General features: G+C 45.1%; 1 protein-coding gene across 1 annotated transcript in view; it reads right to left on the minus strand.

The window, feature by feature from the left end:
- NIBAN1 (niban apoptosis regulator 1) overlaps nucleotides 1-24,919 on the minus strand; it is a 68,640-nt gene that overhangs the window by 36,941 nt on the left and 6,780 nt on the right. Inside the window, exon 2 of the mRNA XM_054165419.1 lies at nucleotides 1,591-1,721. Coding sequence (XP_054021394.1) covers nucleotides 1,591-1,721 — 131 coding nt within the window. The remainder of the gene's footprint in view (nucleotides 1-1,590; nucleotides 1,722-24,919) is intronic.

Consider the following 24,919-nt stretch of genomic DNA (forward strand, 5'->3'; position numbering starts at 1 on the left):
GGAAGCTTTGATTTCCACATTTCCATAAGGCTGCTGCAATAGCTTTTCAGTCTTCAAATTCAATTTGGAGTCACAAACATCACTGATTTGGGCAGGTACTACATACATGGTCAGATTCTTGTGGCCTGAAGTAAGAAGGCAGCTCTGAGACAGAGACATTCCCATTTACCTTTTGGCTGGCAGGCTGAGTGCAAAATGACCTTTAGTTCATCATCATCATTTCTTTCATGAGACCCCACCTGTTTCCTGACACTCCACTAGGAATACTATATCTACCCAGGGAGCCCCCAACACAAGAAGGACATGGAACTGTTAGAGCAGGTCTAGAGGAGGCCACAGAGATGATCAGAAGGCTGGAGCACCTCTCCTACAGCAACAGGCTGGGGCTGTTCAGCCTGGAGAAGGGAAGGCTTCACAGAGACTTTAGAGCAGCTTTCCAGTATTGAAGGGGGCTACAAGAAAGCTGATGAGGGACTTTAACAAAGTCATGGAGTAACAGGATGAGGATAATGGCTTCGAACTGGAAGATGCTCTATTTAGATTAGACATTAGGAAGAAATTCTTCCTCTTGAGGGTGGTGAGGCACTGGAACAGGCTGCCCAGAGACGCTGTGGATGCTCCAAGCCTGGAAGTGTTCCAAGCCAAGTTGGATGGGGTCTTGAGCAACCTGGTCTAGTGAGAGGCATCCCTGACCATGGCAGCAGGGCTGGAAATAGACAATTGTCATGGTCTTTTCCAACTTAAATCATTCTATGATTCTATGTTTCTAATTCCAAAATAAAGATGAATTTTTGAAAATAACCTTTAAACCTGTACCCAGAGGCAATTTTTCCACCTAAAATCTAACTGAACCAGCTACTACAGATCTGAGAATCTGTTAACTATATGGCATTCAATACTGGGGAAAACAAGAAAACCAAGCCCAGTCAGTGGCTGATGCATGTCCAGCTCATATTTTTGATACATTACATCTACCAAAATGTGATTTAAATAGTTAATGCATGAACTATTTCATGCAGGAGAAAAGAGCTGTATGGCAGCTTGAGGACAGGGAAGGGCTTATGTGCCCTCACTGAATCATGGAATGGTTTGAGTTGAAAGGGAGCTTTCAAGGTCACCTAGTCCATTCCCCTGCAGTCAGCAGTGATACGTGCAACTAGAGCAGGCTGCTCCTGGCCCCAAACTGGGCACCCTGGGAGAGTGTCTCACCATCCTTTTTGTCAAAAAAGTCTCCTCTCACTCTAAAGTGACTAAATGTCTTAAAGTTTCAAACCATCTCCCCTTGTCCTGTCACGACAGACCCTACTCAAAAGTCTGTCCTCAGCTTTCAGATCAGCCCCTCTAATCACTGAAAGGCTCTGGAGCCGCCTTCTCCAGGCCGAACAACCTCAACTCTCTCAGTGTGGCCTCACAGCAGAGGGCTTCCAGCCCTCCCACCATTGCTGTGGCCTCCTCTAGTCCTGCTCCAATAGATCCATGTCTCTCCTGTGCTGAGGAGAGCTGGACCCAGCACTGCAGCTGGGGGTCTCAGCAGAGTGGAGTAAGAGGACAGAATCTCCCCTCTTCACCTGCTGGCCACAACCCTCCTACCTTGGTTTTGAGGAACCTGGACTGGGAGTCTCTGTGCTGCTCCAGCTCATCCTGTACGTGCTTGCAGAAAGCCACCACATACTGGCGCCTGTAGTGTGGGCTGAAGTTTTTGATGACAGCCTCTGTTTTTCCTGAAGCACAGAGAGAGGTTTAATTGTATTTATTGTCACATGGGTTCAGAAACCATAATGCAGAACCAAGGCAGTTATCAACAGTGACCCAAAATATTGCCCAAGACTACCACTGGCCACTTGCTGCAGAGATGCACTCAGCTAGTGTGATAACCAAGCAAAGAGGGAACTCCTCCAGGAAAACACTGGGGTTTGGACTTTGTTTTTCCTGCTAAGAGTGGGAAAATATACCCCAAATTCTTTTCTCTAAGAAATGATGCTACCTACCTGTCCCTGGGACATAGTGCCACAGAGCCATGGGTGTTCCACTGCTGATAAGGTTTTCAAAGAAACATACAGCCAAGTGATACTGGCTAGTCCTCAGCAGTATTATCCAGTTTTATCCCTTGGATTTCCAAACTCATACAAAGGATATTTCCTAGGCTGGGGCACTAGGCTCTTTGTTTTATTGTAAATAGATACCCAGTCAGGCTGCAATAAACACTAATCTTGTATTGTCTCACTGTGGTCAAGATCTCAGCAGCAGCAATAACAGCAATAAACACTCTGACAGTCTCACTTCTGGGAATATTAAAGCAATTTACCAGTAATTAACTCATTAAGTCTATCAGAGAAAGAATAATGCTTTACAGGCAGAGAAGCAAGGCTGAAAGGTAAAGGCATGTGCTTGTACCTCACTCAGAGTCTGAAGCAATGTACCTCACTCAGAGTCTGAGTCTGGTCTAGGCAGAATCCTGACTGTCCTGGGTACTGAAGAGATCTGAAGAGATCCCTTTCTGTTCCCCTCCCTGGTGGTGTTCAAGGCCAGGCTGGATGAGGTCTTGAGCAATCAATTCTAGTTGAGATGGTCTCTGAAGTCCCTTCCAACTTAGGCCATTCTATGATTCCTTGCATTAAGGAGCCCAGCACAAAGGGATATTCTGAGCATACAACAGAGCAATGTAATTCCACACCTCAAGCAATTTTGATGCTCTCAAAATTCTATCTTTTTATGCTTGGGAAAAAAATACTGCATTTTCTGTACAAGAAAAGAAAAAAAAAAGTAGTTTCCAAACTGAGATTTCTTGAAGTCTTTATAGTTACGGCCTCCTAACCCAGGCCTGGCATTCTGCACACCTGAAGGGAAACCACCAAGAAGCACCATCACCTCCACAGTCCTGGAAAAGCTCAACCACCTGCATCCTATATTGATGTTGCTGGATTGACAGCCTCCTCCCAGCCACACAGCAGCAGCACCACAGAGTTTTCATTATGTTCTGTGTTTTATACGATGGGCTGAGTCTGCAGCAGCTGTGACGAAATCAGAGAGTGGTCCCAAAAGCTTTGCTGTTCCAAGAATATAAGTACAGTCCTTCTAGAGTAACCATGCAACACCTCCTTGATTACTATTGATAGATGACACCAGGGTGAGAGAGTTGGAGTTGTTCAGCCTGGAGAAGAAAAAGCTCCAGGGACACCTTAGAGCAGCTTTCCAGTATCTGAAGTGGGCTATAGGACAAGCGGAGAGGGACTTTCGACAAAGGCAGGGAGCAATGGGACAAGGGGTAATGGCTTCAAACTAGAGACAGCTTGATTGAGATTAGACATTAGGAAGAAATTCTTCTTCATGGGGGTGATGAGGCACTAGAACAAGTTTCCCAGAGAAGCTGTGGAGGATCCAAGCCTGGAAGTCTTCCAAGCATAGCAGTTGGGGCCTTGAGCAAGTTGGTCTAATAGGAGGCATCCCTGTCCATGGCAGAGGGTTAGAAATAGATTATCATAGATTCATAAAATGGGAGGGATTGGAAGAGACCTCTTGAGATCATTGAGTCCAACCCCCCTGCCAAAGCAGGATTACCCAGGGCAGGTTACACAGGAGTACATCCAGGTTAGAAACCTGACCCTTCTTCAAGCCCTGCCCAGGTACTTGGAGGAGACAGCTCGGCCAACTAGAATACAGGAGGCTTCACTTGCACAAGATGTTCTCTGGATCCAACCCCTACCATTCTCTGACGCTGCAACTCTGTGACTGCCACGTTTGCAGAGTCATTACAGAAAGCTGGAGTGACAGCAGGAGGCTGGGTTAAGCTTTTAGGGATCTAAGTTTTTCATAGATCTACATGGGGTACAGCACCAGTGACAACTTGGACTCCAACCAGTCTGAAGAGGTCAGATGTTCTAAGACCTACTGATATGCTTGTATATAGTAGCCACTGAAGCAGAAAGTCCCTGCCCATCTGACAGTCCTTTAAAACTCAGCCTGCTTTGTGCAGAGGCAGAAGCTTATTCTCCAAATAAGGACAAAGCTTCCCAAAACCTTCTTTATAACATTTTTTTCCCTGCTGGTCCCAGACAGCAGTAGGATATTCTTGGCCTCAGCCCTGGTGGAGTTTCCTGCTCAGGGTTTGCCCCTGTTTTTTACTGTGTCTTTTCTTTTCCAGCTTGCAGTGGCCTCTCAGTCTGTCACAGTGGGCCCAGGGACGCTGGACCTCACTTGACTGTTTGCCTGCATCCTGCAGTAAAAGTTTGTAGAGGAAGTGGGACAAAGAACAAGATTCTGAGGTTGGGGAAGAAACCCAACAATGACAGGAAATACCTGCAGTTTTGGCAAAGTCTTTCAATTACGGCTAAACCAGCTCAAAAGTGATTTTTCACAGTCAACATTCCTTAGATCAGCTTCATGTATGAAGACCAAAGAGAAAGGAACTGTGCAATTCATAAGATGTGTCAGTGAGAAATATGACAGCAATACACTTTTTATATCCAGACAATAAATCAACTAAAGCATGAATTTGGGAGTAAGTGTTTCAGGTTGTTTATCCATAGGAAAGTTTTGGTTGGAAGAGATCTTAAAGTCACCAAGTCCAACCATTAACCAGCACTGCCCAGTTACCTCTAAGCCATGTCCCTCAGCACCCCTTCTACACACCTTTGAAACCCTCCAGGAATGGGGACTCCACCACTGCCCTGGGCAGCCTGTGCCAGGGCTTGACAACCCTTTTGGGGAAGAAACTGTTCCTAATGTCCAACCTAAACCTCCTCTGGAGCAACTTGAGCCTGCTTCCTCTTGTCTTTGGCAGAAGAGACCCACCCTGACCTTGTTCCAACCTCCCTTCAGTTATATTTCAGTCTTTGCACTACTTGTTGCAAAGGATCTCCACATTAAAAAATACTACCTCCTCTTAAAATGAGATGCAAAGTGGGGGTTAAGACATTTTTAGTGGGACCACACGAGGACTTGGCTTTGCACTGCTTGGCTTAACAGGAATTGCAGTCTACCTGTGGGTGGGAAGAAAAGCAGGTGAACCCTTGATCTATTGTTCTTTGATGGATCTTTAAACTGTTTTGGTTTACAGAAGATAAAAACTATGTTGTCTGAAAATAAACATGATGGAAATAGTCATGAGTAATAGAAACTCTTCTCATGAAATGATAACATGAGGCAACTAGAGATAAAATACTCCTGGGCAGCTGAAAAATGTGTTCCCTTAATTCTTCTCCAAATTGGATGTGGCTTGCTTAGACAGAGCTGTTTACATGGAGCAAGGCCAACTTTCCCACTTGGATGGTTTGGCAACAGCACAGCTCCAGCCCACATAAATGTGATTTGAAACCCAGCAGCTAGGATGTTTACCCTAGGAGAATATGCAGTTTGATGACTCCAGTAGAAGCCTGCATGCAACTAAAATTACCAACTAGAAAAGACAGTGATGGTGGTGGAAGGATTTCTGTCCCCCTTGCTGAGGATTTTGATTATGCTCCAGAATAAACTTTGCTAATGCTTCATGATGCATCTCCTCTTCTGCAGAACCACCCCTGATCTCAACAGTGTAGCACTAATTATGTCTTTTAAGACTAAAAACAAATGTCCCTGCACTGAGAAGTGAAAAATATCTTCCAGTTGCCCCTCAGGAATCCTCCCCTAAACTTGTTTATTCTTGCTTCTCCACTGCCATTGATCCTCTTAACTGTGCATCTCCTGTGCTGGAAACTTGTACATAGCTCCAAATCATCAGACTCAAAGCATGTCCTCAAATACCCAACTTCTTAGTTTGGGTTTCACTGCTTTTATTGAAATAAACACACACAGCTTTCAAAAATAAGGTCACCCTTGGCAAGTTCTCCCATGACTTTCTGCTGGTCTAGCCCCTGGCTTTCAGCCTGGTAGCATGGACACACACAGCCCAGCTAGCTCACCCTGCCATGCTTTTCTGCTCTTAACAATGTGCTGCCAAGCGGCCAGCACGGATGTGGGTCAGGAGAATTCAGGAAACAACGGTCAGAAAACAGTACCTTCTTGGCTGGCAGACAAGAGAGGAGTTGCTCACACCTGCTGGACCTCAGCTATTTGGAAGGTAGGATGAGAAAGAGGTAAGAACTTGCCATAGAAGTTGTTATTTCACTTAAATATTGGTGTTTGGTAGTAAGATGACTCTTCCAGGGGCAGAAGGTGACCCTTCCCTGGGAAGTGACTACTGCTTGTCCTCATTGCCTTTTGAATGAGGTTTCACAAAATGCCACCATCAGTGACACACATCTCCTTGGAGGTCTGGGGGATATTAAACTACTTAAGCTCTTTTGAAAATGCACATTGGCCCTGTCCAAAAAAAAAGAAAAAGGTAGATGATTTGCTGTATGAAAGCAAACCTTAGACAACATAAAACCTAGAAGAAGCAATGAGCATTGTACCTGCTGAACACAGCACTTCCTATAAGCATGAGGTGATGAGACACAACAGGAATGAACGACTTTCTTCTCTGTCCCCTCTATTCTGCTCCTGTGATACCAGCTCTGGAAGCCCCAACATAAGAAGGACGTGGGACTGTTACGAATGGATCCAGAGGAAATCATGATGATCAGAGGGCTGAAGCACCTCTCCTGTGGAGAAAGGCTGGGTTGCAGTTGTTCAGCCTGGAGAAGGCTCCGCAGAGACCTTATTGAAGACTTCCAGTATTTGAAAGGGGGTAGAGGAGAGCTGGAGATGAGGCATAGAGTGACAGGACCAGGGGATAATGGCTTCAAACTGGAAGAAGCTTAGTTTAGACATTAGGAAGAAATTCTTCCCCATGAGGGTGAGGCACTGGAGCAGGTTTCCCAGAGAAGTCTGACTTTTATTTATCAAAACAGTGTTGTGACTATTTGTCATAACATGGTACCTGTTATGACAGGAAGGGATGAGAGACACAAATCCCACATTCTGATTTGGCTGAATCACCTCTCTGCAGGTTTGTTTGCACTCACTCAGCCAAACCAAGAAGCTCTGTGGTGGAGGCACCCATCTTCCCCATGCAGACAGGCTGAAAAGTGTGGTTTGCACCTGATGAAATACTGAAACCAAGACTCTCAGCTTTGTTTTGTATTAATGGAGACAACTCTCATTAAAAAGTTATAATGCTGTAACTATATATGCCCAAACTATCCATCTGCAATGTGGACATTGGTAAAATCCCAGTTAGTCATCCAAAACTCGAGGCATAGAACAGAATACTCATCACACATTGGATCATCTTCTTGCTAAATCTCAGCATACAAGCACTCCTCGGGTGCTTAGCTCACCTTCTCTATAGAGGACAAGTGGGAAAGCTGATGCTGTCATGTGAAAAAATTCAGATTTCTTAGGATGTTTCCCAGTTGAGAGTGTGGGTGTGAAATTGGTGTTCCCCCAGAAGTGAAGCTTCTCTTTCAAGGCAAGCTAAACAAACACATTTGGAAGTTCATGTAAACTTGATCCACAGCAAAGGAGGAGCCAACAATAACAGGCTCTGTTCCAGCTTTGCAGGTCTCCCTTCCCAGAGCTTTACTTAACACTTAGTTCTTCCTCAAGTATTACACTAAATGGAGCTAGATTTTATCCTGAGCTGCGCAATTATCCCACATACTTCAATAGGTTTATATATACATACAGAATCATAGACTCATAGAATGGTGGGGGTTGGAAGGGATCCCTGGAGATTAGTGAGCCCAACTCCCTGCCAAACCAGGGTCACCTAGGGCAGGTCACATAGTAACACATCCAGGCGGGTCTTGAAAGTCTCCAGAGAAGGAGACTCCACAACCTCTCTGGACAGCCTGCTCCAGGGCTCCAAAACCTTCACAGTGAAGTAGTTTTTCTTTATGTTGAGGTGGAACTTCCTGTGTTCCAGTTTGTATCCACTGCCCCTTGTACTATCCCTAGACATCACTGAAAAAACTGGCCCCTTCTTCTTGACACCCACCCTTCAGACAGTTATCAACATTTATAAGATTCCCTCTCAGCCTTCTCTTTTCCAGACTAGATAGCACCAGGTCTCCCAGCCTTTCCTTACCAGACAGACGTTCCAACCCCTTAATCATCCTAGTAGCTTTGATTGGACTCTCTCCAGAATACCTCTGTCCCTCTTGAACTGGGGAGTCCAGAACTGGACTGTGGTGGGTTAAAATTACCACACACCCCCCTCCCCCCAACATAAAATTGCCAGACCATCTCAGTTGGAAGCAAATGAAGCTGCATTTACAAACAAAACTGCAATCTAGAATCAAATGCAATGAATATATACATGGACACAATACTCCAGATGTGGCCTCACCAGGGCAGTATAAATGGGGAGGAGAACCTCCCTTGACCTGCAGGCCATACTCTTCTTAATGCAGCCCAGGACATCATTATCCTAAGAGCACATCTCCCACACCTTCAGAAGGACATGCTATTACCTGAAACTCTGGAGGCTACCTCAACTGCAATCATGTTATTTCCATGCTGTGTCCTCCACTGGAAGCACAGGATGGACTCAATGATCTTAAAGGTCTTTTCCAACCTCAAAGATTCCATGATTCTCTGACTATATGATCTACTTGTTTACCACATGCACTTCACACATGCAACTCCTAGGACACCACTCCCTCCAGCTCCTCCCTATCTTCTCCCATACATGTGTCATCTCTTGTGCTGAGGGAAATGGATGGACATCTCCAGCTGGAGGTGGGTGCTGCACAAACATCTCCCCCAGTAGTGCACAGGGGTGATGCAGTAAGCATCAGGAAGGCACTAACAGTGCTACTGCTGTCCAAACATGCAGGGGATAGGGAAAACGATGGAAGGGATTGGAATGTTAACCTTCCAGCACCAGAACTGCAGCCAGTGAGATCAGTGAGATCAGGCACTCTTCCATCAAACAGCCACCAGCTCTGCCAAATCATTAGCTAGGGGAGAAGGAAGATTTACTGAAGTTGCCTTCACACTCCTGTCAGGTTAAAAAAATCCTAATGATCACAAATTACATAAAGGCCAAACCTTGTGGTTAATCAAGCAGCAAGAAGCCCAACACAAGCCAAGGGTTTGAGTACTACTTTGTCAGATAAGCTTGGCCTTCAGGCTGATGAAATCTCTCCTTTATTGGCAATGGGGTTAGAAGCAGCAATGCTCTGTCTAGAAACAATTACTCCTAGACAAATTCAGCAAGAATGAGATCTGACAATCCTTTTTGTCAATTTTTATTTCACAGCAGCAGAAGCATAAGGGATTTAATAAAGCATATGAACCAAATCTAGTTCCTGGAGGCCTCAAGGAGCTAAACCATGCTCTGTATTAAATTAACTTGGCAAAGGTCAGTGGGTTTCAAATTTCAGGGTTTTTTCCAACTCCTTGAGCTACAAGCAATGCCACTAATTGGGAAGCAGAAACCAAGCAGCTTCCTCAATCCAGATCTCAGTATTACAACAGGGAGATTGTGTATGTCCCCTCCCTGGAGATGTTCAAGGCCAGGTTGGATGAAGCCTTGAGCAATCTGGTCCAGTGGGAGGTATGCCTACACATGGCAGGGGGGTGGGAACTAGATGATCTTTAAGGTCCCTTACAGCATAACCAATTCTATGAATCCACGGATCGCTCTGCACATCCCAGTACATCATGGAAGAATGGTTCTTGGGAACATTTAAAGAGCTTTCCAAAAATGTAAGGCAGTGCTGCATCACCCTTTAAACCAAGATTATGTAGTCCCTCTTCTCTCCCCCTTGGGTGACAGGCCTTGCAGCCAGTTACTTCACCATCTGACCATCCACAAGATAAAGCAACAAAAACCACTCTCCCATTGGAGCTGCAGGTAACAGAAACAACCATCTGCAAGACACTAGTTGCAGGCTTTTCTGACTATATTTATAGATTTGTAACTGCACAAGAGTAACTCTGTGCAACTCCTGGAGTGTGCTCATACAGAACTATAGAACCATGGAATGGTTTGGGCCAGAAGGAACCTTTAGAAGTCAGCTAGTCCAAACCCCTGCAGTGAGCTAAGACATCTCCAACTAGTTCAGTGCCCCATCCAAAATCACTTCCAATGCTTCCAGGGATAGGGCACCACCTCCCTGGGCAAATAGGGCCAGGGTCTCACCACTCTCAGTGCAAAAAATTTCTTCCTTCTCTCTAGTCAAAGTCTCCCTCTTTTGGTTTCCAGCCATCACCCCTTGTCCTGTCACAACAGGCAGTGCTAAAAAGTCTGTCCCCAGCTTTCTGACTGTAAGTCAACCCAGATGGACTTCTCAGACTACCAAGCTGCCCATGAAGGCATCACTTTTTAAGAACTGCAGCAGAAGGCCATTATCCCATTGTAGTATGTTATTCCATTTCTCTTCCACAAATGCCAACAAATTACAAAGGGCTACATATGGGTAACAAAATGAGAACTGGGTAGCATAGGAGCCCCTTTCCTTGCATTTTTTCTTTCCCACTGAATAGTGACGTGCTTGATGAGGTGATGGAGCATGTCCAAAGAAGGGCAATGAAGCTGGTGATGAGTCTAGAGCACAAATCTTGTGAGGAGCAGCTGAGGAAGCTGGGGTACTTCATCCTGGAGAAAAGGAGCCTGACCTTCTGGGTCTCTACAACTCCCTCAAAGGAGGTTGGAGCCACATGGAGGCTGGTCTCTTCTCCCAAGGAACAATTGATAGGACAAGGGAAAACAGCCTCAAGTTGCAAGAGGGGAGTTTTAGGTTGGACATTAGGAAAAATTTCCTCCCCAAAAGGGTTGTCAAACCCTGGACCAGGCTGCCCAGGGTATTGGTGGAGTCCCCACCCCTGGAGGGATTAAAAAACTCTGTAGATGTGGTGCTGAAGGACATTGTTTAGTGGTGACCTGGCAATGCTGGGTTAATGGTTGGACTCGATCTTAAAGATCTCTTCCAAATAAAACCATTCTCTGTTTCTATGACATGAATCACTAGAAAAATATTCCTTAGTTCTGGCATTTCTAAATTATTTTTCCTCATATATGGTCAATCTTTCTATGCCTCAGCTAGGCCAAACTAGATGAATTTTCCTTGCTGACAGTCTGATCTAATGTTCAGAAAAAATAAGATAATGTCTTTAAACATGTTTCCTATGTCTACATTGATGCAACTAAAAGTCTCCCATTTGACAAATCAACCCTTCTGTACTTCTCCCAGCCAACCAAACCACACTGCTCACTGAATTTTTAATTCTGCAGAAGAGAGAAAGCACTGGTTCATTATCCTGTGGGGAAGGAGGTTCTTTCCCATGCTGTAAAAAAACAGCAATAAAAGTGAAGAGTTAGAAAACAAGTGTAGAATTCTTACATGGATCTGCTCACCAAACCCCATGTAAAGCAGTGAAGATTATAGATGAGGAAGGGAAAATACAGCTCTGTGATGTGGTAGATGAGCTTTAAATAATTCAAGTTAGTTGAGAGACACCAAGAAGTGGCACCAGAGCACGAGCTGCCTGGATCAAGGCTTCTTCAAAGCTATGGAAATGCCTGGCTTGACATGACAGGAGGAAGACACACTGATCCATAGAATAGTTTGGGTTGGAAGGGACCTTAAAGATCATCTAGTTCCAACCCCCTGCCATGGGCAGGGACACCTTCCCCCAGGTTGCTCAAGGCCTCATCCAACCTGGCTTTGAACAACGCTAGGGGGGGGCAGGATCCATGACCTCCCTGGGCAACCTGTTCCAATGTCTCACTACACTCACTGTCAGGAATTTCTGACTGATCTCCAGTCTAAATCTGCCCTCCTCAAGCTTCAATCTATTCTATTCTATTCTATTCTATGCTATGCTATGCTATGTTATGCTATGCCATTCCATGCTATTCCATTCCATTCCATTCCATTCCATTCCATTCCATTCCATTCCATTCCATTCCAAATCCTTTATGAAAATATTCTTGATACTGATCAACAGCTAAAGGGTGAAGGGCAAGAGGATGGGGCCAGACTCTTCCAGTGGTGACCAGTGAAGAACAAGGACACAATGGGCACAAACTGGAACCCAGGAGGTTCCATCTGAACAGGAGGAGAAAATTCTTTGCTGTGAGGGTGCTGAAGCCCTGGTGCAGGCTGCCCAGAGCAGTTAATGCAGTCTCCTCTGAAGAGATTCCAAACCCACCTGGACATTGTGAGCCTGGACAAGCTGCTGTGAGCGATGCTGCTTTAGCAGAGGGGTTGGACTGGATGATGTCCAGAGATCACTTCTAACCCCCACTATGAAGGGATTCTGTATTCAGAAAGAATTTGATGGAAATATAGCAGAAAACACATACAAAACAAGACCTCCTGTACAAATGCTGGAGTTCAAGGTCTAATTACTCTTCATCCCAGGAAACTGCTGGACATTATATAATTTTCTTTTACACATTTCTATTTTTAATCTGTAATTCAGAGAAACACCAGAGCCCCACTGAGTCTACAACTGTGATTTCCAGACAGGCATGGCTAGGATTGCCACTTGCTGTGACAGGAAGGTGGTGGCACACAACTCCACAGATGGAGTTGTCTTAAAATCACTGAATCATTAAGGTTGGAAAAGACCTTTAAGGTCGTTGAGTCCAGCTGTAACCCAACTGCCATGACCACTAAAGTATATCTTGAAGTACCACATCTACATGCTTCTTGAACACCTCCAGGGATGGTGACTCTACCACCTCCCTGGGCAGCCTGTTCCTACATCTCACCACTCTTTAGGTAAAGAAATTTTTCCTAATGTCCAATTTAAACCTCCTCTGGCACAACTTAGGCACATTTCCTCCCATCCTGTCATTAGTTGCTCTGGAGAAGAGATCACCACTGGCCTCACTCCAACCTCCTTTCAGGTATTTCTAGAGAGCACTAAGATCTCCCCTTAGCCTTCTCTTCTTCAGACTTGTTTCCTCCATGGAGCTACTTTCACTCAAATCTGCTTACACACACTGGAATCCAGATCAAAGGGGTTACACTCCAGCCACTTGAAAAACCACCGAGTCTTGTACATTATTCTACTTCTGCCTGGATGAGTTTCAGTTCCTCAAGTGTTCATGAAAGCATCCCTGGGAAGACAATAGGGCTGGCACTGGTGTTTGTGCTCTTTCATTTCTAAGAAGACTTCCTGGGAAGAAGCACCAGTCAGCTATTGTCTCCCTCACTAAACGTGTCTGAGTCTCCTCAGCCACTCAGCTCTTTTGCCTCAATGTTTCAGTGCTCCTTCCTTTTGGACAAAAGAAGCTTAGCTGCCTTGTTTCCTCTCCATTTATCTTTCACGATCAGAAGGCCTTATGACAACAAAACACAACTTGAAAGGAAAAAAAAAAAAATCAAACAAATCAAAACCACCTTCTTCCAGCACTGTGTTTGTACAGTAGGACCACATGAGCTTCTGGGCTTGGAAAAACAGCCAAGCAGGTTATTATTAAAAGAGGAAATTTGTTCCTGAGAACTTACTTGGAAATGGTTCACTGAGAGCTCTCCCGCTGGTTCACAGCAACCCTGTGCCCCTTCAGCAGGACCTCCATGTAGAAACAGGCCAAAAGTACTTGCCCACACACCACAACTTGTAGCAACACATAACCAGCAAAGGTTACAGGCCTGGTGTTGCATCTATGGTGGCAACAGCACAATTAGTGCATTTAACACTGCTTTCATCACTCTTGCCTCTGTATGAATAATTATGGAGCTCCAGTTTTGCAAGTTTCCATTCTTCCATCATGGGTCTCCATAAAGTGGTCCACATCAATCCAGTCTGAGCTCCCATCAATGTGGCTGCTGATATTTCCTCTCTTTTAGGAGAAGAATATAGTTCTCTATTTTGTGTGTCCACATAGAATCACAGAACTGTTGAGGGTGGAAGAGTGTTTTGAGATCATCAAGTCCAACTGCTCAACCTAGAGCTCACAATCTGACCACTACTGCTAAGCCACTTCACAGCACCACAGCCACAGGTCATTTAACTCCCTCCAGGCATGGTGACTCCACCACCTCCCTGGGCAGCCTGTTCCAGGCCTTGATAACCCTTTCTGTGAAGAAATTGTTCCTAATATCCAAAACTTAAACTCTTCATCTTTCAGCATATCATAAAATGTTTTATTTAGGGGACTAAGGGGAAAAAAAAAGAAGCCAGCCCTAAGAATGCAATGTGCAAGAGCTGATAAGAATAGAAGAACACAGCTTCTGTCTGATAAGAGGTTTATCTGGCAAGTTTATGTCTATCAGACTACATTTCATTTTCTGAAGGCAAAAGTAAGCATTAGCAATACTACTTTAAATACATTTAGCTCCTATCTACTCAGCTGCAAAAAGGGGAACGAAATGCTTATGTTAGGGCAGGTTAACAACCAACAACTGTAATGCTGCTTTGAAAGGCCAAAATTACACAGTGGATTTTTCTTTGTGTCTTTCCCCAAAGCCCTCAGTTCAGTGATAACAGAAGATAAAGCAGAGCCTCCAAGATGGTCTGGTTTTTACTTAAGACTCTGCAGGGCTGCCCTGCAAAAATTTACCATGAGCCCACGTTAAGTGTCCAATATCCACAAACTGCCTCTAACAGAGTAAGGCTCATTCTGAACCTCATCCAAATGGGAATTCCTCCAAAAGGCTGCCTGCATTTACAAATGACAACTAAATTTCAAGCCATGTTTTCATTCTTTCATGGTGGCTGAAAGTCAGTCTGTGGCTTTCTGAGAAACAGATGCAGGGAAAGCCACATAAATCAATTTTCTGTCTTCATTTGGGCTGACAGAATTCACCAGCCTGATGAAACCCAGGATAAGCACTGAACTTCTACGAAATATTTTCCCAGTTAACAGCATCCAGTGGGGCTTCAAAACACTCCTAAACACTCTTGAATCACAGAATCCCAGCATGGTGGGGCTTGCAAGGGACCTCTGGAAATCATCTGGTCCAACACCCCTGCCAAAGCAGGGTCACCCACAGCAGCTTGCCCAGGACTACAATGTCCAGGTGGCTCTCACAGTATCACCAAGGCTGGAAGAGACCTCAAAGATCGAGTCCAACCTGTCACCACAGACCTCATAACTAGACCGTGGCACCAAGTGCCACAGCCAATCCCCTCTTGAACCCCTCCAGGGACGGTGACTCTACCACCTCCCTGGGCAGCCCATTCCAATGGCGAACGACTCTCTCGGTGAAGAACTTTCTCCTCACCTCAAGCCTAAACTTCCCCTGGCGCAGCTTGAGACTGTGTCCTCTTGTTCTGGTGCTGGTTGCCTGAGAGAAGAGACCAACTCCCTCCTGGCTACAACCCTCCCTTCAGATAGTTGTAGACAGCAATGAGGTCTCCCCTGAGCCTCCTCTTCTCCAGGCTAAGCAATCCCAGCTCTCTCAGCCTCTCCTCACAGGGCTGTGCTCAAGGCCTCTCCCCAGCCTTGATGCCCTTCTCTGGACACATTCAAGTGTCTCGATGTCCTTCTTAAACTGAGGGGCCCAGAACTGGACACAGTACTCAAGGTGTGGCCTAACCAATGCAGAGTACAGGGGCACAATGACTTCCCTGCTCCTGCTGGCCACACTATTCTTGATGCAGGCCAGGATGCCATTGGCCTTCTTGGCCCCCTGGGCACACTGCTGGCTCATGTTTAGGCAGCTGTCAATCAGCGCCCCCAGGTCCCTTTCTGTTTGGCAGAGAAGAGGACTCCACAACCTCTCTGGGTAGCCTGCTCCAGGGCTCCAGCATCCTCACAGCAAAGAATTTTCTCCTCTTGTTCAGATGGAACCTCCTGGGTTCCAGTTTGCACCTGTTGCCCCTTGTCCTGTCACTGGTCACCACTGGAAAGATTCAAGAACAACTAGTGTAGAGCAATGCAAAGAAAGCCAGAGGAGATAATGCAGCCCTGGCTTCACTGGTGATACCTTTAATATGCTTTTTAGACTCTTTAATTTCTAAAGTTCTATAATACTGTATCTTGAAAAGGAAAGAAAAGAGAATTATAGTACAGAAACACAAAAGATGCAACACATTCTTTTTTTTAGAAGTTATTGAAATAAAAACCAAGCAAATATTTTCAGCTGCATCAGAAGGCATTTCTTACACGCTCTACAACAACCTGCTTTGCAAAACTGCTCTGGAAAAACTCATTATTTAAACACAGATGCTCCTTTCCTCGTCTCCTGCATACAAATTGCATATCTTCTGGTTAACATACCACTCAGTCTGGAACAGCTACACATCAGAGAGATGCCTAGTAAATGAATTGTTCAACTCTACAGAGCTAAAACAAGATCCCCAGGCACGTTTTACAAATACAGAACGGTGTCAGCTGACAAATCGATGTCCCAGTCCATACTGTTGTGGTTGCCACCAAGAACCACATGAATGGCTGTTAGGGCCTTGCTTTTGCATTATTCAAGATGACAGAGGACTTCTGAAGGAAAGCAAAAGCCTGTTCTACGATCATGAGAATCCACTCTGAAGATAAAAGGTAATGAGACACAGAATATGGTAAAGAAAATACAGGCTAGGAGCAATGCTGCGTTTGATCAGCAGTGCACACTTCACTGGAAGGCTCCACAAGGTTTTGAAAATCCAACAGCTGCTCTGAGAAGCAACAATGAGGAGAAATCCTTGGATTTACAACTAAAACTAACAGGGACAACACTGACAAAGAAATATTTTCAGTTACCATAACCATATTGTTTTAGACTTATGTCAGACAAAAGCTATTTCAACAGGAAAACCTGTCTTAGCCAGCAGCTGGAAAACTCATAGCCTTACTCTGGAAGGAAGGGAGACTTATTACTTTTTACAGATGTCTCCATTCTCATTATCCAAAAGAATATGAATAGAGAGAGATGGGCCCCATCTGAAATACAGCTTTCACATCCTCCCGAGGCTGTGCACACTCACATCTCTGGCACTGATTCAACCTACACTGCTATATGTAGTGGTCACAGAAACCCAACCTGACACCTCCTACAGCATCCTCAGATTCAGCTCTCAACTGAGTTTTAGTGCAGTGTCCTGGTCTGAGCTAGACCTGAACCAACTCTTTCCAGTGCTGTGACTTCCCAGCTCGATCTCTGCTCACTGAGGCACTTTCTGAAGTTTGGGGCAGGTTTGAACAGCCAGAAGCTGCTTCTAGCAGTGAGAATGCTCCTGGGCAAACCAAGGGCACTGCCACATCTTGTGCCCCACCTTGGGGTGCAGGAAGGCAGAAGTGGCACTTGCAGGGAGGAATGGACAGGACAGGTTACCCTCAACTGACCAGCAAGGGATTTCATCCCATGGATGGCATCTTCAAGAGAAAGCTGAGGGATCACCAGGGTCAAGCTGCTTCTTCAGTGGCCGGTGTCCTGGGAGGACTCTCTCTGTTCTGCCTTCCATAACAATCTGTGTGTTCCCAAATGCAGTTCCAGATTCCAGCTCCTAAATCTGGTTCCCAACTGCTATTGAGTCCAGTCTGGGACTTCCCCAATGTCTGCCCCCCAGCATCAGCACTGCCAAAGACACCATCATTGCCATCAGAGGTTGGGTTCTGTATTGCTTTGCGTCTCTGTCTCTATTCCATGGCATTGTTCTTCTTTCCATCCCAGCTGGTTTAGTTTCTTTCCCACACCATCAGTCTCTCTCCCTTCTTTCTTTTCTCTTCCATTTGGAAAGGCAAAGGGCTTCATGGAGAGTCTGTCACTCATTTAGTGGCTGGTCCAGCCCTGATTCTTAACAATTACTCTCAGAAAATGGGATGTCCCTTCCAGCAGCAGAACTCCAGACACCTCAGCTATCACAGAGGTTGGAGCTAATCTTAAAAAACATTCTTTTGCCACCAGTAACAATAAAAACCCACCCAGTGCTCACCTACACCACTCAGCCCCAGCACCCTGCAAGGTCTGGCCGTAAGAGCACCCTCCAAGGAAGGTCGGATTTTGATTTATATTCATGAAAGTAACCACTGCCAATGCCAGGTGGTACAGAAAGAGCAAAGCAGCTTTTCAGTTGACCACACTTCCTACTGCCTAAACACTGAAGGCACTTGAAGGAAAAACCATGTAGCAACATTAGTAACTACCAAACCACAAGCTCCTGCTCACAGTTCTCAGGTCATGTTTTCTCCTCCTCCCAACACACTGGCTTTGTATGTTTGTTTATGTTGGTAACTGCCTTGTATCTCAGTGTGGTATCAGCTTCAGACATTTCCATTCTGGTACCAGATGTGCTGAGCAGCTTTGTGGTTTTTTCCACTCATAAGGGAAGTGGGTGATAGATTCAGATGGGCACCTTCCTTCTTCGATCACTCTTAACCCAGCTGCTTCCTCCAACTAATCCCAGTGCTGCTTCAGTTTACCATTTGTCACCACTACTTGGCCACAGCTCCCAAGGGATTATTGTGAACACATCAATTCCTTAATGCTCCATTTCCAAAGTCTTCTACAGAAGCTTCTTTTGTCACAGATCTCCTGTGTGTTTCACAGCAAATATGGCCTCAATTTTGTTCTGGGCACTCTTCCTCTCCACTGCTTCCCTTGGGCTTGGTAGGACATCCGTTTGAAAGCAGATTGCTGCTGGGCCCTCCAGCTCTCAGCTAAAAAAAGCAGCTGAAACTCAAGAACAGGAGGAAGGAACTGAAGCTGTGGTAGAGAACAGTGAAGCACATACAACAACATGGGGACCTTTCCTCATACAGACTCTGAGGAAACCCCATATGAGGACAATTTGACTGGCAATGGAGCTGCTGCACTAATGAAATACCTACGGTCCCTCCAGCAGCACAGCAACTACCTACCATGAAAGCAAGCGCACGCACTGCAGCCATCCCCTAAGGGAAGCATCCAGCACAGAGCAGGGCCACAAAGATGCTCAGAGGGCTGGAGCACCTCCCTTATAGGTGGAGAGTTGGGGCTGTTCAGCCTAGAGAAAGGAAAGCTCTGGGTAGACCTTAGAGCCCAAGTTGCACAGAGAGACATTCCAGACCAGGTTGTTTGGGATTCTAAGCAATCTGCTCTAGTTGTAGATGTCCCTGCTGACTGCGGGGCAGTTGGACTAGATGACTTCTAAAGGTCCCTACAAACCCAAACCATTTTGTGACTCTATGATCTTTTCTCCTCCAAAAGCACCCTAAAAACCACCATCAACTTAGATTAGCTCACAATCTGGATGATTCTTAGGGCTTCTACTTGCATACACATCAAATGCAACCCTGACATCTGGGTACCTCCTCCAGCCTCGCTCACAAACCATCACTAACCTCAAACACTCCTTGTGTCAGAGACTGATGGAACAGAAGCAAAAGTCATTACAGCTTCTTCTCTTCCAGTCACATCCAAAAATACCATCTTCTAATCAACTTCATATGGTACCTGCCCCATTCTTTGTAGAGCTCTGAAATTCAGTTTGTGGCAAGGTAAGCTGGAAAAAGCAGGGACCTGATTTGTTTTTAAGGCAGGTAAATACCACTCCAAAGAAGCAGATCCTTGTCTCTCTGTCTGCTACAAACTGTAAACCTGGACAAAGCATATGTCACTGATGGGAGAAGTTCCCAGATGGCTCCTGTCAACTTCTTTTTCTGATTTACAGAAGTGCTGACTGCCCAAAATCACAACTGAGCACAGCTGGAGCTTGGCTGGAAATCTGGGGAGAACATTAACATGGCCAGTTCCCTGAAAAAATCAGCACTAGGTTTGTCAAACCCTAAATGAACAGCCAGAACTCCTGCATGAAACAAAATACCACCACTTATCACAGTATCTCAGTGGGAAGATCAACTGATTGATGCCTGCACAACACTCTGGAGCTTGGCAAGTGTACAGGAAATCTCAGAACAGAAAAAGAACAACCCAAGCAACAAATCTGGGCCTTCCTACAGAATGAAGCCAATAGCAAAATATACACAAAAGCTGCCTTTGCACCCTGGTCTTCCTCAAGCATCGGTGATGGGTTCAAATCTACAGAACTTTTCAGCTAACACAGTAAGCTTACATGGTAGAAAGCTGTGTTTGCTTTGTGGCATCACCTTTGCTACAGGGATGAAGAGCTGCTGGTAGCTGTGGGTTTCACAGATATTTGCTAGACTGCACAGAGAGCAATTGTGGAAAAAAATGGGGTTTAGTTCAGCAGGTAAACACTGGCAGTGATTAGAAAGCCTTCTCACTCCCTTATCCCAGCTCCACAGCCCCCAGCCACTTCCCTCCTTTTGCAGGATATGCCTGAGCTGCTTACCAGAATAACCAGAGAGGAAGACCACATTTTCTATGGCTTAATTATCAAACAGAAAAATCCCATTTATTTTAGCTGCAGTTTTCTCACAAATGCAGTTTGAGGCAGATGCTCAGCATGGAAACTTCAACCTGAACAGCTGAAGACTGCAAAGCCTCATTCACAACTGAAAGCAGTGAGAAGTGTCTGGCAGACTAAATTACTGCCAGTGATATTACTTTGCAGATTACCCTAAAAGCACAGGGAGTCTTTTTTTTTTTCTTTTCAGCTTTGCACAGACCCTGCCATTAAATCTTTGCTTGGGGATGATGAATTCTTGCCTTTCCTCTAGTGTGTCCACTACAGTATGTGGAATATGGTCAGGCACTGGCACAGGCTGCCCAGGGAGGTGGTGGAGTCACTGTCCCTGAAGGTGCTCAAGAAATGTGTGGACATGGCATTCTGGGACATTGTCTAATGGCCAGAGGGATGTTAGGTTGATGGTTGGACTTAGCAATCTTAGAGTTCTTTTCCAACTGAAACAATTCTGTGATTCTATATCAAGTGAAAATATATAATCACATTTGATAAAAGCAAGTGGGTCTTTAGGCAACGTTCACCTGAGATGACCAACATCCCAGTACTGCTTCAAGTGTCAGACCTTCAGTTATCATCATTGCAACAAAGTCCTGCAGAGAACCACAGCGTGAATGGCAACTGTGGACTCATGCAGAGGAAGGAAAAGAGCTTTGAATTGCTTCATAAGATAACAGATGAGAGGGGCTGAAGAAGAGTTGCAGCTAAAAGCACAGGGATGAGTGAGCTGGATGCTGATTGGAAGGGTGGTGGTGGCATCTTTTGTAAATGTCAAGCAATAAAGTCCACATTATCTCCGAAAAGGAGAAGCTGCTTGGCAGGCAGCAAGTTTACAGATACAGCATGAGAGCTATTTTATTTTTAGCTGGGATCCCCCAGCACACAGAACTAACCCAGTAGTAAATCCAGGAAGGTACAACTGCAGCAAATGAGCCATCCCAGGCAGGGAGCAGGGGTCCTTTAGCAATGGAATGCGCAGACAGAGCTGCCTTTTGAGCTCCACAAAACCTGCACTATCTTGACCTGGGGAACATAAAACTTTGAGGGAAATCCCAGATGGTTTTAGAATATAAAGATACTGCAGATAGTTTTTCCGAGGGTTGGCTGTGGAAGTACTTAGCAGTGCTTGAAGGTCCAGCTGATCCCTAGCACATACCATAGCTGTTACATCTGCCTGGCTGAGACACATCGGCACAGTGCAGCTGGAGGTGCTGCAGAGGGCTGACCCTGCACTGGAGACGGGCACAGGCTGCTTCTCCCCATCTTGGCACTTCTTGGCCCCATGCTTGCATTTCTCTGGGCTTTTGCTCTAGCTTGTGTGCTTTGCCTGCTTAAACAGTAACCACCCAGGAAGAAGGAATGCCTTGCACTGTTTGTACCACAAACACTCTTTTTGACGACCAACATGTCTCCAGCACCAGGCACAGGTAACCTTTTCTGCAAGGCATGACAGCCACAGTCAAAACATGAATTGACCTTGGAAGGACAAAACAGAATGAAGATGGAAAAAACAGCAGCACTTTGAGGGAGCTATGAACTGATGGTCTCAGGCCATTTTCAATCATCTCTTTACAAATCCACAATGACTTGAAAAGGCTTCCCCACTGCTGATGTTGTCAGTGAGAGTCCAAAACCAGGCCAGGAACTGACATGGGATTCTCTTGGCATGCTGCCTGGCCAGAAACCCGAGGAAAGGCTGAGGGACTTGGGGCTTTTTAGTCTGGAAAAGAGAAGAGTGAGGGGGGATCTCATAAATGCTTATAAATACCTAAAGGGTGGGTGTTGTGAGGATGAAACCGGTCTTGTTTCAGTGCTGCCCAGTGACAGGGCAAGGGGTAACAGGCACAAACTTGAACATAAAAAGTTCTATCTAAACATGAGGAGGAACTTCTTTAAGGGTAACAGAGCAGTGGAGCACATTGCCCAGAATGGTGGGAGTCTCCACCTCTGGAGATATTCAAAACCTGCCTAGACATATTCCTGTGAGACCTTCTTTACGTGAATCTTTGTTGGCAGAGGAAGCTGGACATGATGATCTCCAGAGGTCCCTTCCAAACATTCTGTGACTCTGATTCTCTGAAGAGCTTGGGTTCTGCATATTGAGTTCAGCATTAGTATGGAATCAGCACCACACTTCTTCTGTGTAAGAGTAACACAAAAATACAGGATCAAATTTTTAGAACACCAAGCAGGTGAACACTTCATCCACAAAAATCTGGGCCACTTCCACAAGCTTTAATCCTACTTGTATGTAAGAGCTGGCCTCATTTCATTGCTGTCCTTTAACTGCAAAAGCAACTAAGATGCTTGCATGCACATTCAAAAACTTGAAGCCATTTCTAATTGTTCTTTAAGTGTGAAGAGAACAGCAAGTGTATTGTACCAAAAGGAAAAAGCTGCTGTTCTTTGAAAGCAACCATGACCACATTGTTCATGAATATCATCCTTCTCCATCTAGACACTGGCTTTGCAGCTGGTAATGCCCTAAGGCATCAACAACAAAGCAGCTTTCATCATCTCAGACTTTGCTTTTTCTCACTTCAGTATCACTAAAATTTCTATCAGATGGAAAGACTGTCTCATCAGTTGTGACCAAGCTGTACTAATTAAAGATCTCCAGTCTTTGAGAGCTTGTAAAATATTAAATACAGAAGAGCTGAAGACTCCACACTTAGTCACAGGGGTTTGGGGCAAAGGTGAGCACGTCTTGCTTTTATATGGAGAATAAGCACTCTTAATTCAATTCTGTACGGAGTTTTTTCTACACCAAGAGCAGAAAAGCATAAAAATGCCACATGCCTTCCCCTACCACCCAGCGGTTTCCTTCACTTACCCTTTACAAAAAGGGGCCTCTTTCCAGTAAGAAACACCTTTCCACTTTCAAGCACAGGCTCTGTAATGTGCACTACATTGCACTCCACAGAATCAAAGAATCATGGAATGGGTTGGGTTGGAAGGGACTTTAAAGATCATTTAGTTTCAACCCCCTGCCATGGGCAGGGACACCTCCTACTAGATCAGGTTGCTCAAGGCCTCATCCAACCTGGCTTGGAACATTTCCAGGCTTGGAATCTCCACAGCCTCTCTGGGCAGCCTGTTCCAGTGCCTCACCAGCCCCATGGGGAAGAATTTCTTCCAAATGTCCAATCAAGCCACTTCCAGTCTGAAACCACTACCTCTCATCCTGTCACTCCATGCCTTTGTAAAAAGTCCCTGGGTGCCCAGAACTGGACACAGTAGTGCAGAGTAGCCTCACTAGGGCTACTGTGGGAGGAGAATCTCCCTCAAGATTAGGATCCTAACCAAGATTCCCGGGGACTCTGGCAGAACAAGGAGCCATGCCACAAAATGGATAACGGATTTCTGGGCTTAGGAAAACACCCATCCATTCATGAAAGCTAATGGAATCTGATAATGGACAATCCGTTTCTTGACAAACTGAAGGACAAGTTCTCAGCTCCTGCTTTAATGAGGGAAATTCTTGACCATGGCCATTGCCATTGCAAGACAACATGACTGGAAACTGCCAAAAATTGCTTTTGGAAGATGTTAATAAATGGGATTGTACAAGCAATGGAAACTTAAGAGAAAAGGTGCCTCCAGTCTTAATCTCCCAAAGCTGAAATTTGGAAGTTATCAAGTACAGCAAATTCTGTTCAGGTTGGGTGGCAAATCCCTTTCCCATCAATCATATCCCTGGATGCCTTCCGCTTGCATTCAGTCTAAAGCTGAAATGAAGTGCCTGCCCCCTGAATGAAAGAATGTAAGAACCAAAGAAAAGCTGCCTCTCACTTCCAACACCAGTTCTTAGAACTACTGGATGGAAATCTGCCCCTGGCTCCAACAGCAACAACCTCGCTGAGGACCGAAACTTTCAAGCAAGTTAGTAAAGCCAAAAGGATTTTCCTTCAAAATCTCATTTCTTGAGGTCTTCAAGTATTTGGAAACTTAGCAAGTGCATATAATGAAGAACAGAATTTCATATCCTTATTGAAATCTGAATTCTCTATGCATTTCACTTCATTTCTTTCATGCCATGGGTATTTATTTATCTTGTTTGGACTGGACTAGATAGTACTTGCTGAGTGCTATTTCATATTCACAAATTCTGGATCCAATATATGTTTATAAAAGAAAAATTACTACTCTGCCTATTCTCTTAGACTTTCAGAATCACAAAAAATCCTATCAGCTTGACCATCAGCCTCAGACCGTGAAAACAAAAAGCACCCTCTAAATGCTATTCTGAAGTAGATGCTGCTAAATGTAGATGTGGTGCTTGGGGATATAGTTTAGGGGTGGACTTGGTAGAGATAATGGTTGGACTTGATGATCTTGAAGGCCTTTCCCAACCTAAATGATTCTATGATTCTAAATGGGAGAGACACCACACTTCTGCCCTATGTGATGCTACAGCCACGCTCACCTATGGAAAACAAAAGACAGGCTTTCCACACCACAACAAGAGACATCTTGCAACAAGCTGAGAAAAAGCAGTAAGTGCAGCCAGATGTTTCAGAGAACTCTGCTATACTGGCAGTCATGCACCAAATTAAAACCAGAACGACACCACCACAGCTTGAAGCAGAAAATTCAACATCCAGCCTGAGTGTTTGTTCATAAAAGGCCAACTTTTCCACAATTAATTCAAGTTATTCTTCCAGCATCCCTGCTTATGGCTGAATGATCAGGAGAATTTCACTCCAGAGCTGTCAGGCACTGGGGTTATCTCACCCCA

The sequence above is a fragment of the Dryobates pubescens genome, chromosome 11 (genome assembly GCF_014839835.1).
Source record: "Dryobates pubescens isolate bDryPub1 chromosome 11, bDryPub1.pri, whole genome shotgun sequence".
In the NCBI taxonomy this organism is placed as follows: domain Eukaryota; kingdom Metazoa; phylum Chordata; class Aves; order Piciformes; family Picidae; genus Dryobates; species Dryobates pubescens.